The 20,162-nt window shown below is 40.1% G+C and overlaps 1 protein-coding gene and 1 long non-coding RNA gene across 2 annotated transcripts; both read right to left on the bottom strand.

The window, feature by feature from the left end:
• Positions 1-4,370: 4,370 nt before the first annotated feature.
• Positions 4,371-6,247, bottom strand: LOC120438254 (zinc finger protein 708-like; the record flags this gene model as incomplete). Its single annotated transcript, XM_039608702.1, has 3 exons — positions 4,371-4,875; positions 5,123-5,313; positions 5,377-6,247. Coding segments are annotated over 2 exons (1,038 nt in total), but the record flags the coding sequence as incomplete, so codon positions are not given.
• A 155-nt stretch (positions 6,248-6,402) lies between these two features.
• LOC120438267 lies at positions 6,403-15,459 on the bottom strand. The gene is made up of 3 exons (XR_005611751.1): positions 15,400-15,459; positions 6,911-7,016; positions 6,403-6,463 (listed from the first exon to the last, which is right to left on the bottom strand). It is a non-coding gene; the product is annotated as an uncharacterized LOC120438267 (long non-coding RNA).
• Positions 15,460-20,162: the final 4,703 nt, after the last annotated feature.

The raw sequence follows: 20,162 nt of genomic DNA, 5'->3' as shown, positions 1-20,162 counted from the left end.
TAAATGTGTGCTTAGAAACCATCAAAGGTTGGATGGCTGACAACTTCCTCCAACTTAATGAAGAAAAGACTGAAGTCCTTGTATGTGCTCCGGACAGACATGTACCTAACATAATGAATGCTCTTGGTCCTCTTTCAACATTTGTGAAATCTTCTATCAGGAACCTAGGGGTAACCTTTGATTCTGCTCTTACCCTGGATGTCCACATCAAATCTCTGGTTCGGTCCTGCTTCTATCATTTAAGAAACATTTCTAAACTGAGCCCTATAGTATCTCATACTGAACTGGAGATTGTTATTCATACATTCATTTCATCACGATTGGACTACTGTAATTCACTGTTTACATGTCTAAACAAAAACTCCCCGGAGCGTCTGCAGATTGTCCAAAATGCTGCAGCAAGGCTTCTGACAAGAACATCTAAATACTCTCATGTGACACCGTTGCTTATACAGCTACACTGGCTCCCCGTTGAATTCAGAGTCGGTTTTAAGATACTGGTTCTGACATTTAAAGCTCTTCAAGGACAAGCACCAGCCTACATCATTGAACTTTTACAGCCCTATGTCCCTAGTAGGTCCCTGAGGTCTTGTGATCAGGGCCTACTTGTTATTCAGCATACTAGGCTGAAAACCAAGGGTGATAGAGCTTTTGCCACTGTGGCCGCCAGACTGTGGAACTCTCTTCCTCAGAACTTAAGATCTGCAGACTCATTGATTACTTTTAAAAAACAGCTAAAACCACATCTTTTTAGAATTGCATTTTGTTAACTTTGGACTGTTTTTGTTTTATACCTTGTGAAGCACTTTGTGATCTTTTATCTAGAAATGTGCTATATAAATAAAATTTTACTTACTTACTTACTTACCTGTCCAGACCTCACAGCACAAGCATACTTCATAGTGTGTTGTACATTATTATATGTATATTAAATGTATTTTTCATCTATTGCGTTTACCAACATCAAGAACTCACAAGCAAAGAAAGACCACACCATTGTAAATGTTTAAACAAGGAAAGTATTGATAAAAATTATTTAAAAAATCCATCCATCCATTCGCTTCCGCTTATCCTTTTTCAGGGTCGCGGGGGGCGCTGGAGCCTATCCCAGCTGTCATAGGGCGAGAGGCGGGGTACACCCTGAACAGGTCGCCAGTCTGTCGCAGAGCCAACATACAGGGACAGACAACGATTCACACTCACATTTACACCTAGTGACAATTTCTATTATCCAATTAACCTATCCCCACAAGCTGCATGTCTTTGGACGGTGGGAGGAAGCCGGAGTACCCGGAGGGAACCCACGCAAACACGGGGAGAACACGCAAACTCCACACAGAAAGACCCCTGCCTGATGTTGGAATTGAACTCAGGACCTTCTTGCTGTGCGGCAACAGTGCTAACCACCGTGCCACCGTGCTGCCCTATTTAAAAAATAAACATAACAATTTTCAAAGCTGTTCAAAGCAACACAACAGTGGGCCAATGTCAAACAAAATTGTGAACTTCACTTTGTAGAGTGGGCAGTCATAATGAAGCAGTACACTTTCATTTGAAAATTCAAGCTGCGCTTCATATTTTTGGCCGCCAGATAGAAAACTTTATTTGGCCATCACTGGCCAACAGTAATGTTGTAATGTTCTTCCATATTTAACATTTGCACATATATAAGTGACATAATACTTAATACTTTTTTTGAAAAGTTTCTTCACCACACTTCTGCCATCTGCCGTTTTTATTAGAAAAAATTGGCCACAGCCACTGTGCTATGAATTCTGGGATATGTTGGGCCACAAATGATACACCCGACCCATTCTTCAAATCCGGTGAAATGAAGAGCGCATTTTCGGCCGCATTTGGAATTGGGACAGGCTTCATCATGTTGCCGTGACGTAATCAGCCTTCAAATTGGGTCTTGAAGGATGCAGACACCGAATTGGAACAGTTATTTTAGTGGCAGAAAATGTGAAAGAGGAACATCACGTGGAGATACTTTACGTCTGGAAATGAAAACACTGACATGAAAAAAAACATAATAACTTGATACTGTCACTGGGTTAAGAATAAAGGAGTGTTCAAAAGAAATCATCACTATCAAACTGTGACAATAAAAAATGTTCATTAAAGCAACCAAGAATGGGATAAGTTTGATGTGAATCTTTGGTAATGCATGGGGGAAGCTCTGTGCCAATTTTATTATACTGTACCTCCCTCCATCCAACCATACACCTCTGTGGGTTTGCCATCAGCCCTGCCTGCCTCACGGACTCCGTGACCGTGACCAACCACTGCACATGATCCACCGAGGTATCACTATGAATGACAACATCATCCAGGTAGAAATTAGGATATGCAGTGTGAGGACACAGCTATCGCTCCAGCATGTGCTGAAAAATGGCCGCAGCTTCAAACAAGCCAAACAGAAGAGTGATGAATGGCATGAACCATACAGAGTGGAGAAGGTCGTTTTTGTCTTTGGATTGTGCAGACAAGGGAATCTGCCAGTAGGCGTTGGTTAAATCCAGCATGATAAAAGCTAAGCAGTGCTTAACCAGTCCAGGTCAACCCAGGGCATGGGATAAGCATCAAACCATGAGACCTTGTTCACTTTGTGACAATCATCACAGAACCGTATAAAACTGTGCGCTCACTTCTTAATTACCTGGAAGCACCTTAAAGACAACCGGCCCCTCTCAACAGCTCGGACAAATCATCTGGAGAAAAGGTAAGCATAGGAGACCAAACACTGAGGAAATCCTCATTTCATCCTATGATAACAGCATTTTCAGCATTTCAGCCAATTCCTTTTGCACAATTTGTCTCTTGTGCTCAGGCAACATGTTAGGTCATGAACAGACGCCAGGCTGCGTTTCAAAGTGGTGCTCCATGAGAGTCCTGCAGATGGGCAGGAGGGAGAACACGTCTGCAAACCGCTGTTGCAATGCAGGAACATCTGCTTTGTGTGAGATGTTCATTACAATGAATCTTTAACATACTCTCTGAAAACTTCATACCCACATCTTGTTTTTAAGAAAAATCAAACATCTTTGTCCTTGAAGATCATTTCAGAGTTTTTAATGAGCTGCAGGATCCTTGTTCAGTGTGAGTGGAGAACATCCAAGTCTCCTCCTGTGATAAACCTCCACATGTTCCACTGAAAACAGTTACATTACTTTGAATCTGAAATCACGGCTCAAACTACTTGTTGTGAGACCATTTCTTTATTTTTCACACCAAACTGTTTAATAAGACAAACGTTACACAGAGTTCATCAAATATAGGATCAAATCAAATCACGATTTCATAATACAAACTTCAAATCAACAAGAAAACCGCTGCAGAACATGTGGATCAAAATGAATTCATTAAAAAACAACATGTGGACTTCAAGAACACAGTAAAGTGAAAGGAGGAGCCAAAAATAGAGGTTTAATAGAATTTGAATTTTTGAACTTGTAACATTTCTTTGCTGCCAATGTGAATATGAATGTGGTCTTTGCCTAATTGAATAAAGGTTACACAGCCTCACTGCTCTATCTTCTGGTACAAACTAGTATTACATGGAAGTACAGCCCAAAACCAGTTTAGGTTGAGTTTCTTTTTTCTGGACATAAAGTCACAGCAGGTGTTGTTTCAAAGCTGGTGGACAGATAAGAGCAACAGATTTAAGAGATTTAAGACAACAAGAGCAACTTTAAGAGCAACTGTTGTGAAATAATTTGCAGTTTTGGGAGAAAATGATTTAAGATAAGATTTTACAACAGCAAAAGATTAAATATGAATGAAGAATAGAAATTTAACTGAGGTAACACATTAAATGAATACATTAAAAAAAGTTAATTTTGGAAACACTAAGAAAGTTCAAATGAAAGAAATTGATATATATATATATATATATATATATATATATATCTGCAATTCTGATACATTATCTGTTTGGTAAAAAAGACATTCCTATAACTTTAATAATACAGTAACAAGTACAACTACTAAACACTACTGTGTCCTAAGGAAACAAAGGTTAAAATGTAACAGGGATAACATTTTAGAGAATTAAAATCCCTCAAAGGAAAAAACATAAACTTGATATGCATATCTATACATGCAGCTTCCTAAATGTAACATTCAGGATTATTCACTGCAGGTCCAGAAATCAGAGCTACCTCATCAGATCCAAGTGTGACATCAGCTGACACTCTTTACGGGAGATTCCAGCTGAACTCTGTGGAGCCTGATCTCAAGGTTTTTAAGTCTGACCCTGAAACCAGAAGAGGATCTTTCTCTCTCTTCAGATTCATTGTGATCCAGTGATTTCAGTCCTGCATGATCAGGCTGATGTTTGCACAGAGCAGATAATGAAGTGAATGTTTTTGCACATTGGTAACAGTGAAACAGTTAATTTACAGTGTGGGATCGTTTGTGTTCGGAGTATGAACTGAGATTCCTGAAGCTCTTGTCACACTGGTCACAGCTGAAGTTCACTTCCATGTGTGTACACTTATGTTTGTTACAATGACCTGATTGTGAGAAGCTTTTGTCACAGTGTCTGCACTTGTATGGTGTGTCTCCTGTGTGGATTCCCTTATGCTTGTTCTTTAAGCTCACGTGCAGTGGTGAAGGATGACCCACACTGGTCACAGATGTGCTTTTTGACCCCACTGTGGAAGAGGTCATGTATTTTTAATGTACTTGGTGTGTGGAAGCCTCTCCCACATTCTTTGCAGTAGTTCATTTTGTCTCCAGTGTGTCTACGTTGATGTGGTTTTAGGTCCTGTTCATGATTGGAGGTTTTTCTCAAAGGTCACAGAGAAACTCTTTCCCACCACCACAGTGACGACAGGGTTGAGAAATGGATCCATGTGCTTTGCTCCACTTCTAAACAAAGACAGTGTAAGTCAGGGAATTCCTTCAACGTTTTTATCCTGAACGTCACCTGAAATAAAGAGCATCTCTGCCAACATCCAATTACGTTTTACTGTTTACATTATAACACTGAGCTTACTGAGCGAAAATGAGTCTTCATTTTTCCAAACAGTTCATTCAGTATAACTCCATAAGTTTACTGATCAGACTTGTTCCAAACACTCAGGTTAAAATTACAAGATAAAACATAAATACATACCTCACAGTAACTGCACTTGTAGAGTTACTTTCTGGTGTGGATCTGTCGGTGGTTTCTCAGGTGATGTGGAGATTTAAAGGTCTTCTCACACAGGTCACATTTGTAAGGTCTCTCCTTAGTGTGGCTAAACATGTGTCGTTTTAACTGTGTATCTGTGGTAAACATTTTCCCACACTGATTACAGCAGGAAACTTCATTTCCAGTGTGTTTTTTTAAGTCTCCAGCCTGGGTAAAAGACTTTCCACACAAGTCACAGCTGTAAGCTTTAAATCCACTGTGGATGAGTTGGTGTGTTTTTAAGTTTCCAGCCTGGGTAAAAGACTTTCCACACAACTCACAGCTATAAGGTTTAACTCCACTGTGGATGAGTTGGTGTTTTTTTAAGTATCCAGCCTCGGTAAAAGACTTTCCACACAAGTCACAGCTATACGGTTTAACTCCACTGTGGATGAGTTGGTGTTTTTTTAAGGTTCCAGCCAGGGTAAAAGACTTTCCACACAAGTCACAGCTGTAAGGTTTAACTCCACTGTGGATGAGTTGGTGTGTTTTTAAGTTTCCAGCCTGGGTAAAAGACTTTCCACACAACTCACAGCTATAAGGTTTAACTCCACTGTGGATGAGTTGGTGTTTTTTTAAGTATCCAGCCTCGGTAAAAGACTTTCCACACAAGTCACAGCTATACGGTTTAACTCCACTGTGGATGAGTTGGTGTTTTTTTAAGTCTCCAGCCTGGGTAAAAGACTTTCCACACAAATCACAGCTATACGGTTTAACTCCACTGTGGATGAGTTGGTGTGTTTTTAAGTGTCCAGCCTGGGTAAAAGACTTTCCACACAACTCACAGCTGTAAGGTTTAAATCCACTGTGGATGAGTCGGTGTTTTTTTAAGGTTCCAGCCAGGGTAAAAGACTTTCCACACAAGTCACAGCTGTAAGGTTTAACTCCACTGTGGATGAGTTGGTGTGTTTTTAAGTGTCCAGCCTGGGTAAAAGACTTTCCACACAACTCACAGCTATAAGGTTTAACTCCACTGTGGATGAGTTGGTGTTTTTTTAAGTGTCCAGCCTCGGTAAAAGACTTTCCACAAAACTCACAGCTGTACGCTTTAACTCCACTGTGGATGAGTTGGTGTTTTTTTAAGTGTCCAGCCTCGGTAAAAGACTTTCCACAAAACTCACAGCTGTACGCTTTAACTCCACTGTGGATGAGTTGGTGTTTTTTTAAGTCTCCAGTCCGGGTAAAATCCTTCCCACACTCATCACAGCTGTAGGTTTTCTCTCCCTTTCTTCTGTGAGGTTTGTCGGCCTCCTGAGAGCGCTGACTTCTCACTCCATGTTGGTCCTGCAGTGACAGAGATACAAACAGAGGCAGTGAGTGAAATGCAGTCGTGGAACAAACTGAAACTCCCTCCATCAGTGGAATCAAACATGTCAACAAACACATTGTTGGTGTGTTACCACCACCTTCTGGTGGCAGTATCACATTACAATGATGTGACACAATGAGAGGTATAATTAAAATGACATTATTGAAGAAACATTGATCAATGAAGAAAATCTTTTCCGAAATTGCAAGTTCAACTGATGATATTGTTGTTTCAATGTGTGCTTATAAAATATGATCTTTGTATTTTCTTGTAACTTCTGTGGTTTCTGATTTTGAATGTAGATTCTGTATATATGGATGAGCCCAGGATGCAAACGATAAAGCTGCTGTTAACGGGTTTTTAAAAACCAACCAGCTGTGCACACAGTTTCAATAATATTGTAACTGTGATATTTTTCTCACCTTTTGTTTTGAAGTCATTGTTTCCTCTGTAGTGGCTGAGCTGAGTCCAAATGGCTGAAATTGTTCCTCTGTTGCTCCACCAGACTCTTCTCCTCCTGTTACTCAGCTGGGACACACACACACACACGTATGTATATATACGTATTATATGTCAATCAATCTTTAATCAATCAATCTTTATTTATAAAGCACTTTTCATACAAAAAATGTAGCACAAAGTGCTTTACATGGTTAAAAGCAGCCCACCCCACCCCACCCTCCCACTCACTCCCCACACTCTCATTGACATAAACCATCATGAAAACACACATCCCCCACACACACACACACACACACACACAGACAGACACGCACACTTAAAACAGTAAAATTGGGCTGGGTACGCATTAGCCAAGTGAGGAAACACAGAGCCGGTCACAGACCGCAGCCTCCAGGCTGGGCACACAGCAGGAGGGACGCAAAGAAACCCCCAGCCAGGCTGAGAGGATCCACAGAGCCCAAGCAGCCACGGTCGATCACAGCCCTGGTGCAGAGAGCCCCCTCCGAGGAAACACTGGAGATATGACCTAATAAGAATATAAACAGGATAAAGAGATAAAATAAATAAGAATGGGATACAGTATAAAGATAAATATAAATAGAGTAAGAAGATAAAAAATGAATAAGAATAAAATCAATAAATATTAGGTAAAAGCTAAATTAAAAAGGTGGGTCTTGAGCCTGTTCTTAAAAACATGTACGTTCTCTGCGGCCCTGAGCTCCTCCGGCAGGCTGTTCCACAGACGAGGACCATACCACTGAAAAGCTGCCTCTCCGTGAGTATGTGTCCTGACTTTAGGGACAATCAAAAGGCCAGTACCAGAGGACCTCAGGGTCGGCGAGGGTTCATATGGTAAAAGCAGGTCTGAAAGATAAGAAGGCCCAAGACCATTAAGACATTTAAAAACCAATAAAAGAACTTTAAAATCGATCCTGAAACACACGGGGAGCCAATGCAGCGATTGTAAAACCGGTGTAATATGTGAGCCCGCCCTCTGGTCTTCGTCAGCACACAAGCTGCAGAGTTTTGCAAAAGTTGTAAGGGTGAAATATTCTTTTTGGGGAGACCAGAGAGCAGGGCATTACAGTAATCAATGCGACTGGTAATAAAAGCATGCATCAGCATCTCCGTGTTGGCCTGAGAGAGAATAGGGCGGACTCTGGCTATATTTTTTAGATGATAAAATCCAATTTTGGTTACGCGTTTAATATGTGAGATAAAACCAAGCTCAGAGTCAAAAATAACACCCAGGTTTTTCACTTGTAGTGAAGGGCATAGTGAAAATGCCTGTAATTTAGACAAGAGTTTCTCTCTCTGAGCCTCAGGACCAATGATTAAAACTTCAGTTTTGTCCTGGTTAAGCTGTAAAAAGTTTTCTGCCATCCAAGATTTTATATCTAGAATACAGTTAAAAAGGGCATCCATTGGTCTGGTGTCATCAGGAGACACGGAGATATACAGCTGAGTGTCATCAGCGTAACTGTGGAAGTTCACTCCATGCCTCCTGATGACGCTGCCAAGAGGGAGCATATACAAATTAAAAAGTACAGGGCCTAAAACCTGTAGAGATTAAAAGGATATTTTGCTGCTATTATTTACTGCTATTTCTATAATCATCATTAACCATTTCGTTATTAATAGTGATGTTGCATCTAGATGCATTCAGATGTTCAAATATATGGGTAATAATTAGTCTTTATTACAATTCCAGCAATAACCACTTTAAACTGTTGAGTTGAATCTATAATTTTAAATGTTTTTAATGCTTCTATAATCTCAAATGTTTCTGTGTAGACTGCAGGGACAGGAAATACACTCTGTGCCAAAATGAGACAGGAAGTTATAGGCTTTTGCAGTTGCAGGCTTTTCAGAAGTGAAACCGAAAGCAGAGTGAGTGCAAGCCAAGAGCATTTTAGAGTGTTTTATTATGCATTTATATTTGCTTTGATTATGCTTCAAGTAGTTGTATTAGATTGAAACATTTGTTTTATACATTTTACATGTAAGTCAAGATCATTACACACAGGATGGCCTTAGCCTGGTTGCCTAAGTTGAGGTCAACTAGGGTTCAGAGAGACATACACACACATACAGACACATATAGTGAGAGAGGTCATGACACGTACGCAGTACACAGCACGCACGCGCCCCCGTACGTGCACGCACACATATATTAGATAGACTCCTTTGAGTAGGTAAGAAGTCGAGGCGTACGTGTTAGTCTGTTCCAGGAAGTACACCAGATGTCTCAGAGATAAGCGACAGCGGAGGCGAGCGTCCGAGGATGGAGACAGGAAGCACCTGGCTTTGACCCGAAGACAATGTTCTTTTTAAAACTATGTTAAAAGTTGTCAACAGAACATTTGTGGTTTTGGAGTGACGTATGCTTTGTTTAAGTCTGCCTGGCAACAGGAAGACTGCCAACCCTATAAAGCCTTTGTCTTGACTATTGTAAGTAGTTCGACGCTGAAATCTGCACAGCGGTCGGACTCACACATGTGTATTCATTAAAATGCCGTCTAATTGCACCCGGCTGGATCTGTGGTTATTTTTGGATTCCCTCTCAACATTTGAACCCTAACAAACCGACTGTTGGATTGTGTGTCCACAGGTGTTTGTACTTTGCGTCGTAATAAAATGACGGTAAAAGGCTCCGCCCACTTCCTATCCATGTCTCACCATGCAACGACTTTGTGAAGGGACTGGAGAAGTGTAGTGGAAGAGTCCTCCGTCAGGAATAAGATATGTGTGTCGACTTTTTATTCTCCCTCAAAATTATTATGCCATAACGCTGCACAGAGCAGCTCTGCTAACAGGTTATGGGCCCAGAGCAGCAGTAAAGAGATCCTGTAACTGCCAAAGGAAGGGCAGCGTTTCCTGAAACCGCAAGTTACCGGCAGGTGTTAAAAGTTTGGCACGATTGAGTGAGTAAGCGTTTTGTGCATCATGAGCAGACGCACGGCAGAGTCGGGCAGTCGATATTCCCGTTTGCAGTTTGATGGAGATGAAAGGAAATATGAGATATGGGAAACGAAGTTCCTTGGTCATCTCAGACTACAAGGTTTGAAAGATGTCATCTTGGCTGAGGGTGATGAAGAAGCCGATGGTGAAGATGATGACAAAAATGCAGAAGCATATGCAGAGTTGATACAATTTCTGGATGACAAAAGTTTATCGTTAGTTATGAGAGATGCAGTTGATGACGGACGGAAAGCCCTAAAAATTTTGAGAGGTCATTATGCAGGAGTGGGCAAGCCAAGGATCATAAGTCTGTACACCGAACTTACTTCTCTCACAAATGAAAAGAATGAAAGTGTGACGGACTATATTATCCGAGCAGAAGCAATTATCACAGCGTTAAAAATGCGGGTGAGTCATTAACTGATGGACTTCTGATCGCAATGATAATGAAAGGTCTACCAGAGACGTTTAAACCCCTGATTGTGCACGTTACACAGAGCGAAGCAAAAATCACATTTTCAGAGTTTAAAGTAAAACTCAGAAGTTATGAAGAAACCGAGAGAATGCGTGCGGCTGTAACTGATGACAACGTAATGAGGACAAAAGTGCAATCAGACCAGGATTCTACTTCATGGCGAGCAGATGACCGAAGATCAAAGGATAATGAGATTGTGTGTTTTAAATGTGGACTAAAGGGACACACTGCAAGAACGTGCCGATCCAGAGTATGGTGCAGTTTTTGCCAGAGTAGTACACACAAAGATGCGACCTGTAGAAGGAAGCTAAGACGGGATGAAGCGAGAGGGGTCGTGGAGAAGGACTACGCGTTCAAGACGGGCTCCAAACCCCAGAGGGTCTCGGACGGCGGTCAAGAGATGCTGAATAACCAGCTACTGGTGGATACGGGAGCGACGTCACATATCTTCACGAAGATCGAGAGTTTTAAGACTTTTGATGACACTTTTCGACCCGAGGCTCATTGTGTAGAGTTGGCTGACGGAAGGCGGAGCAGAGGAGCTGCAAAGCGGCGAGGAGATGCTGAGATAAGTATGATTGACAGTAAAGGACGCAGCCACAAGGTAACATTGAAACAAGCACTCTACATTCCATCGTTCCCACAGGACATTTTGTCAGTAAAAGCAGCTACTAGTAACGGAGCCACTGTGGTTTTCAAACACGGGACAGTTTTCTTAAACATGTTGATGGAACAAAATTCCTATATATGAACACGAGAGACTGTTCTTTATAAACACTGTGCAAGAGTTTGAAGAGAAATGTAATGGATGTTTTGATATGCAAACGTGGCATGAAATTCTAGGACACTGTAATTATGAGGATGTTCAAAATCTGCAAAATGTCGTTGATGGAATGGAAATTAAGGGTAAAATCAACAAAAATATGCAATGTGAAGCCTGTATACAAGGGAAGTTTACTCAAACTAGGAACCGAGAACCAGATGAAAAGGCCAGGGCAGCATTAGAGTTGGTACATACGGATTTAGCTGGTCCGATTACGCCAAACTCTAAAGAAGGGTTTAAGTTTGTTTTGTCGTTTGTTGATGATTATTCAGGTGCAACATTTGTATATAATCTGAAACACAAAAGTGATACAACTCAAGCAACTGAAAGATTTATTGCAGACGTGGCGTCATATGGGAAAATCAAGTGCATTCGTTCTGATAATGGAACTGAATTTACAAGCAGACAGTTCAGAGATTTATTAAGTAGACACGGCATTAGGCAGGAAACTTCGGCGCCATATTCGCCTCATCAAAACGGAACAGCAGAGAGGAACTGGCGTACACTTTTTGACATGGCGAGATGCATGTTAGTTGAGAGCGGTGCCAAAGTCTTTATGGCCATATGCAGTACAAACCGCGGGAGTGATTCGAACCGATGTTTTAACAAACGCACAGGTCAGACAGCGTATAAGATGTTAACTGAAAAAGACCTGATCTTTCTAGAATGAAAAATTCGGATCATTGTGCTATGCTTATAAACAAAATAGGGAAAGCTGGATCCAAGATGCGACAAAGGTGTTTTCTTGGGATATGACAAAAATAGTCCAGCATATTTGATCTATTTCCCAAAAACCGGGAAAGTTGAAAAGCACAGATTGATAAAAATACTAAATCCCGCGACAATGGATCAACAAACACAGAGTGATCAGATGTATGAAGATGAGGTTTATGAATCCAGAAAAGATGGTGAACCCAAACAGGCGAAGGATGAGGATATTCCAGATGGTAGTGAAAGCAGTCAAACTGAGTCCGAGGTTAAAACTGAGGATAAGGTAGATGCTGGAGCTACACGTTATCCATCCAGAATCAGAAAGAGACCTGATTATTTGAGTGATTATATCACGGATGTGAAAGAGTGTGAAAATGAACAGATGCAAATCAGTGTTGATTATTGCTACAGATTGTTGTGTGAAATACCCACATCATTTAGCGAAGCTATTGTGTCAAGTGAGTCAAAAGAATGGGAAAAAGCGATGAATGAAGAAATTCAATCCCTTAAGGAGAATGACACATTTACTTTAACCACTTTACCAGAGGGTAAGAAAGCAGTGGGGGTAAATGGGTTTATGCCGTTAAAAAGAACTCAGACGGATCAGACAGATATAAAGCTCGATTTGTGGCTAAAGGTTTTAGTCAAACAAAAGGAGTTGATTATGAGGAGACTTTTTCACCAACTGCTAACTTATCGAGTGTGAGAGTTTTGATGCAGAAAGTGGTTCAGGATGATATGTTGGTTCACCAGATGGATGTAAAAACCGCCTATCTACATGCACCAATAAATGAAGAAATATATATACAACAACCAGAAGGTTTTGAGACAGAGTCAAGTGAGACTAATAAACTGGTGTATAGACTAAAGAAATCACTTTATGGGCTGAAGCAATCGGGTCGTAACTGGAACCAAACCTTACATGACTATTTAAGCAGTTGTGGATTTAGACAAAATATTGCTGATCATTGTGTGTATTCAAAAGAAACTGAAAGTGAAAAGTAATCATCATAGTGTGGGTGGATGATTTACTCATTGCAGCTAACAATGAAAATGTGCTTTCAGGCGTGAAAGAAATGCTCTCTTCTAAATTCCAAATGAAAGATCTGGGGAAACTTAACCATTTTCTAGGAATAGATTTTCTTCAAGAAAAAGAATGTGTCAAAATGTCACAGAAAATGTATATTGAGAACATTTTAAAGAGATTTAACATGCAAAACTGTAAGCCAAGGTTAACACCCTGTGAACAGAAATGGACTCATTCTGATAAATTCGAGACATTACCAGATGTGAGGAGATATCGTGAAGCGGTAGGATGTCTTATTTATCTGAGCTATTGTACGCGACCTGATTTAAGCTATGTTGTCAGCAAACTGTCACAACATTTCAATGCGCCAACTGTTGATGATTGGACAGCAGTGAAACATGTTCTGAGGTATCTAAAAGGTAGTCGAGGAAAAGAACTGTGTTTTAGGAAATGTTCAAGTGGAAAACTAGGTCTACGAGCATATAGTGATGCAGATTGGGCATCCGATGTTTCTGATAGACGCAGTATGACGGGTTATTGTGTAAGCCTAAATGAAAATGGTCCTTTGATATCATGGAAAACCAAAAAGCAGACAACTACAGCACTATCAACTTGTGAAGCCGAATACATGACATTAGCAGCAACAATTCAGGAATGTATGTATTTGACTTATTTGATTCAAGATCTTGATGAGTTTGAGTATGAAATACCTATGATATTGGAGGACAATCAGGGAACAATCGCTTTGTCAAAAAATCCAGTGAACAGACAAAGATGTAAACACATTGATGGGAAATATCATTTTATAAGGTCAGCTGTACATGAAAGGAAAGTGCTCATTGATTACTGTCCAACTGAGTCAATGGTAGCAGATATGATGACGAAACCAGTTTCAAAGTCTAAGTTAGACAAATTCTCTGTATTTGTGTTTGGAATGTAAGATGTTTTTTTCCGGAGGACTGTTTTTCCCCCAACCTGTGTACAAGTGGGGGTGTTGGATTGTGTGTCCACAGGTGTTTGTACTTTGTGTCGTAATAAAATGACGGTAAAAGGCTCCGCCCACTTCCTATCCATGTCTCACCATGCAACGACTTTGTGAAGGGACTGGAGAAGTGTAGTGGAAGAGTCCTCCGTCAGGAATAAGATATGTGTGTCGACTTTTTATTCTCCCTCAAAATTATTATGCCATAACGCTGCACAGAGCAGCTCTGCTAACACCGACCCTTGAGGCACACCACATGTCATTTTATGGATCTTAGAGGAGCATGTATCCATACTCACCATAAAAGTTCTGTCTGAGAGATAGGAAGTGAACCAGTTGCGTACAGCACCAGAGAGGCCCACCATGTGTTTCAGTCTGTTTAAAAGTATAGCGTGGTCTACTGTATCAAAGGCTGTGCTTAGATCCAGTAGCACCAGGACTGAGAGCTTTTGGGAGTCCCAGTTACGCCTAATATCATTTAATCCTTGAGGAGAGCGGTCTCTGTGCTATGGTTCACCCTGAATCCAGACTGAAATATCTCCAGGATCTGTCTGTCATTCAAAAAATCATTAATCTGAGTAAAATCAAGTTTTTCTAAAATTTTACTTAAAAATGGTAAGTTGGATACAGGTCTGTAGTTATGAAAATCATTACAATCCAAATTGCTCTTCTTCAGAAGGGGCCTCACCACCGCCGTTTTAAAGGCAGCAGGGAAGACACCCAACTGAAGAGAGCAATTCATCATGTATAAAAGCTCAGCTTCAAAAAATCCATAAAGTGTGTGTGTGTGTGCACCTAGCCACACGAAAAGTCCGGTCACTTTCCTTCTAAGCTTCTTAGACTCAGAACAAAAGCTGTCCAGCTTTGTGTTTATCAAAACTGTTTTTACAAATCATGCTGGAATACGTCAGCTTACAGCTGCAGTCAAAGCAAGATGGAAATAACTGAACAAGCAAGCGAGCGTTCATCTTCTCCCAGCATGCTGAGCTAATGATTAGTTGGTGTTTTTCTGCAAACAGTTTCTCACTATGTCAACGTGTTCACAATAAACTGTGAACACACTTCGCCGATTTCACGGATTTTTGATGGTAGCGACCTTTTGGAGACTTTTACTTCCAGGTGAAGAATCAGCCGTCTTTATTTGCGCTGGAAGAAAATAAAATACAGATGCATCTGGAGATCATCCTATGAAGTCCTATTCTAAAGGCTGATTGTCCTCCCCCACACTTGTACCTGTGGCTTCATGTCCTGGGGGTTGGCTCTTCTCCTGCCCTGCACCCTTTGTTCATATTCAAAGACTATTTTTCTGTATGTATTCTTTCCCACTAGCAACCGCCGTATTATATTGTTGCAGACAATCACAAACTCTACAGTCTGTCTAACTCCAGTGTATACCAAGCAATCTATTATTCTCAACAGAGCTAAACTCAACATAAACTGAACCCACATTAAAGTTAGCTCGGTGCTTACCTTTAGATGAGCCCACAAACCGAGAGAAACTCCGTGATGAAGCTGGAAGTCTTTCCAAACAGGAAACAGATCAGGGAGCAGAGACCCACGTGGTTCACGCTGATCTCAGCTACAATCCAGGAGACAAGGGTGCAGATCGATGCAGATATCGATCCAAACGTTGGTAGTGGTATATGTTCCTGTAAGTTCACTACTTTACTCCCGTTTCATGAAAAAGCAGCTCTCTCTGCTCGACTCCTCTCCTGCACACACACTTCCTCCGCCCCCGTTTCCTGGCTCTGTGGCGATTTGCTACTGTGCGGTCACGTGACTCAGCTACGCAACGTAACCACGTGGGGTGTTATTTCGAAATTAGCGCCTATCTCCTTTTCCTTGGCCTCGATGGAAACGTCATCGTGAGAAGGAGATTTGCTAAGGACTCAGAGAGAGAGAGGAGCGGTGCTGAGTGTCTTGTTTCTCTATGTTGTTGTGGGTTCTCAAGAATGACACCATTACTTGAAGAGAAGGTATTTTATCGAACTGTGGTTCACATGTAAACAAAGCTTCGCCATCACCGTCTGCTCAAAGGTAACTTCCTCTAGCTATCTAGCTCCCCCTACAGTCTAGGAGTATTAACAACCAATGTTCCCTCTAATTTTTCACGTGTCTGAGCGAACACACAAACTCCCTGAGCGATCCCTTGGACCACTGTGAGCGACATCAGACGTGTGCACTGTGGTCACGCCAGCATCTAATCCATCTAAGTTACATGGTTTATTAAAATAATCAAATTACACCGTTTACATTTATGTTAGACTACTTTTAATCCAGAATCTGTGGCAAGATCTGAAAACTGCTGTTCACAAACGCTGTCCATCTAATCTGACTGAGCTGGAACTGTTTTGCAAAGAAGAATGGGCAAGGATTTCAGTCTCTAGATGTGCAACGCTGGTAGAGACATACCCTAAAAGACTGGCAGCTGTAATTGCAGCAAAAGGTGGTTCTACAAAGTATTGACTCAGGGGGCTGAATAATTACGCACACCCCACTTTGCAGTTATTTATTTGTGAAAAATGTTTGGAATCATGTATGATTTTCGTTCCACTTCTCACGTGTACACCACTTTGTATTGGTCTTTCACGTGGAATTCCAATAAAATTGATGTTTGTGGCTGTAATGTGGCAAAATGTGGAAAAGTTCAAGGGGGCCAAATACTTTTGCAAGCCACTGTATGCTTCTGTACCGGGATGGTCACTTTCACTCAGACAACCAGCATCCATCTTTTAAGAACCGGGTGGATCTGCAAGACAGACAGATGAAGGATGGAGCTGTGTCTTTGATTCTGAGGGATGTGACAAGTTATGATATTGTGTAGCCTAGCCCCACCCTATCATGTGATTTCCTGAGGTCAGATGGCCCAGGATGTGAGTGGGCATTAAGGCGTCTGGGAAGGGAATGAATCAGAACTGAATCAAAGATGGCAGACAGTTGGTGTCGTGAACCACCATCTCTGTTCAAAGATGGTCATTCACAGTGGACATAAATGGCTTCTTTCACACCTTTTAAACCATCTGTCTTCTCTGTCCAAAATGTTTGCATCCTCGACAGAGTGACCCTTGTCCTTTAGATGCAGATGGACGCCAAGTCTTGTCCTGTATAGGTGGCTCTTGAAGAAGGTGTCTCACTTAAAAAGCTTCTTGGATGAGAGGTGAAATGCCTTCAAGCAACTTAAAGAAGTCCAGACGCTTTTCTTTGCAAGTTTTTTAGACTACGATGACCTGGATGACTGAGAACCTTCACAGACATGTTAACTTAGCAAGTTTATAACGAGCTTCATGTGAATGCTTTTCCTGATTACAAATGTTTGGGTCAGTGAATCCAGATTACAAAAAGGTATCCAGGGTTGATCTTACTTCATAGGTCAGGGGGTCTGAATCCTGTTTCCTAAATTTTCCTAATTACCTACTGCTGTTAAATTTTCTGATGCTTTTAATTAATTTTTATCCCTTTTCAAATGATGCTGAAGACAATAAATCTTTCTAGTAATTATTGTGATTCCATTTGAACCCTTTAAATGGGGTGGAAGGGGGCATCTTGTATCACCGGCTGTGACGCCAGGTATGTTATGTTCTTGAGTGTTACTGTGGGTATAAACCCTCCATGACATCAAGTCTTTTATGCAAATATTGACATGTGTGGTATCCACAGAAACCTGCTACACAACAAAAAAACAAAAACGTCATTTTCCCAAATGTGCCTAAACGCAAGCCCACGTTTACTCGACAGCATTCATTTTGGAAAGAGGAGAATTTATTTATTTTCACAGATTTTTTTAAGCTGTGATTGCAAAAACAAAAACATTCTTCTTGTGTGAAACTTGGTCAGTAATGGGTTAAACTGTTGTTAGTGATAAAGCAGCCCTTCTGTTGTTACTCCCAGTTCTACCAGTAGAGGGAGGAAAATTTTTTAATGTGATTCATGGCCATTTCAAACTTCAGTGAGACTTTTAATGTGAGTAGCTCTGAGCTGGCTTAGAAGATGTGATCCAGAAGTTAGTCCAGTCTGAGTCACATGTTCATGACTTTGTAGTTTATCAGATAATAAAAACCTTCAGCTTTGTGTTTTGAGATTTAGCATATCGGCATTTATGAATGTAATATTTTGTTATAATGATTAGATTGTTTACTAAAAGCTCATTATTTTTGTCCTTAAGGATTACTCCAATTTAAATATTCTCAAAAGACCAAAAATCAATATTTCTGAACCAGGACGATGTTAAGTAATGCAGAGATTTCCATAAATTCTGGACTGTCACACACCCATAAACCACGTACTCTGTTGTTTCCAAAGCTGTTTTACAAATATAACAGTTGTCTGCCAATAATTTAAATCTTTCTCTAATAAATTCATTAGATTGGTAAATATTTTTTGTAGTTTTAAAAAGAACTTCTTTAAAATTGGGGGATTGGAAATTTTAAATATTTGGTTCTGATCAATGAAATCTCAGATTTGTTATAATCTTTAAGGATGAGTGAGTGTTTTGTCCTACCTGGATATAACGTGTTAACCAAATACCTCAAAAACTGATTATTACATTTTTCATTAACCATGTCAAGACCATCTAATTTAATTTTATGTAAATTTGGAGTTCGTATATTTGAAATATTGTTATCATGTGGGTAAGAACTATAGGGATGTTCTGTGAAACTTTTTGATGGAGCTCAAATGTGCAACTCGTGCCATATTTCTCATTAAACCTGTTTTATTCAAGTATATCTCCATTTTCATCCATTATATGCGTAAGATTCATTCCACAATGGAACGGTGTGGGGGCTAAAATTATCTTTAAACATTATTTTCCGATTTACCAAAACTTGTAGATGAAATTTGGAGAGTTTTATGGGCAGTTTAGAAATTTCAAAGATACATACTACAGCGAGTGCAGAATTATTAGGCAAGTTGTATTTTTGAGGAATAATTTTATTATTGAACAACAACCATGTTCTCAATGAACCCAAAAAACTCATTAATATCAAAGCTGAATGTTTTTGGAAGTAGTTTTTAGTTTGTTTTTAGTTTTAGCCATTTTAGGGGGATATCTGTGTGTGCAGGTGACTATTACTGTGCATAATTATTAGGCAACTTAACAAAAAACAAATATATACCCATTTCAATTATTTATTTTTACCAGTGAAACCAATATAACATCTCCACATTCACAAATATACATTTCTGACATTCAAAAACAAAACAAAAACAAATCAGCGACCAATATAGCCACCTTTCTTTGCAAGGACACTCAAAAGCCTGCCATCCATGGATTCTGTCAGTGTTTTGATCTGTTCACCATCAACATTGCGTGCAGCAGCAACCACAGCCTCCCAGACACTGTTCAGAGAGGTGTACTGTTTTCCCTCCTTGTAAATCTCACATTTGATGATGGACCACAGGTTCTCAATGGGGTTCAGATCAGGTGAACAAGGAGGCCATGTCATTGGTTTTTCCTTACAGCTTGATGTTTTCTTTTTAGGGTTTGGAGAGCAATTGCTTTGTCTGCTCTGCTAAAATTGCACCTTTTTTCAGTACCAAAGGGGTTTTCAAATTTGCATAAAGTTGCACTTTTATTTACTTGAATGTTACTTTAAATACTTCGAGATTTAAAGTTCTGCATGAAGTTGCACTTTTATTTACTTGAATTTTACTTTGAATACTTCGAGATTTAAAGTTCTGCATAATGTTGCACTTTTATTTTGATGAATGTTACTTTAAATACTTCGAGATGTAAAGTTCTGCATAATGTTGCACTTTTATTTACTTGAATTTTACTTTAAATACTTCGACATTTAAAGTTCTGCATAATTTTGCGCACTTTCAGGATGGATATTTTGATAGTGGTGACAGCTAAACAGTGCTAAAGTTTAAATAAAGAGATGCATTGTTGAAGTGAGCAATATTTTGGGTGCAGTCTTTTTTTCTTGCATGCAAGTATAAGAGAATAGCTTTAGTGTTTTGTCTTTTTAAATTTGACTTTGAGCTTATACAAAAACAGTTTAAAAAATGAATATATCGGATTGATATCGGTATCGGCAGATATCCAAATTTATGATATCGGTATCGGTATCGGACATAAAAAAGTGGTATCGTGCCATCTCTAATGTCTGTGAAGGTTCTCAGTCATCCAGGTCATCGTAGTCAAAGGAGTTTGCAAAGAAAAGCTTCTGGACTTCTTTAAGTTGCTTGAAGACGTTTCACCTCTCAGAACTGAAGAAGCTTCTCGGATGAGA

Source organism: Oreochromis aureus, linkage group 3, assembly GCF_013358895.1.
Source record: "Oreochromis aureus strain Israel breed Guangdong linkage group 3, ZZ_aureus, whole genome shotgun sequence".
In the NCBI taxonomy this organism is placed as follows: domain Eukaryota; kingdom Metazoa; phylum Chordata; class Actinopteri; order Cichliformes; family Cichlidae; genus Oreochromis; species Oreochromis aureus.
The sequence above is the reverse complement of the archived record's forward strand: the minus strand, read 5'-3'. Positions and strand labels throughout refer to the sequence as shown.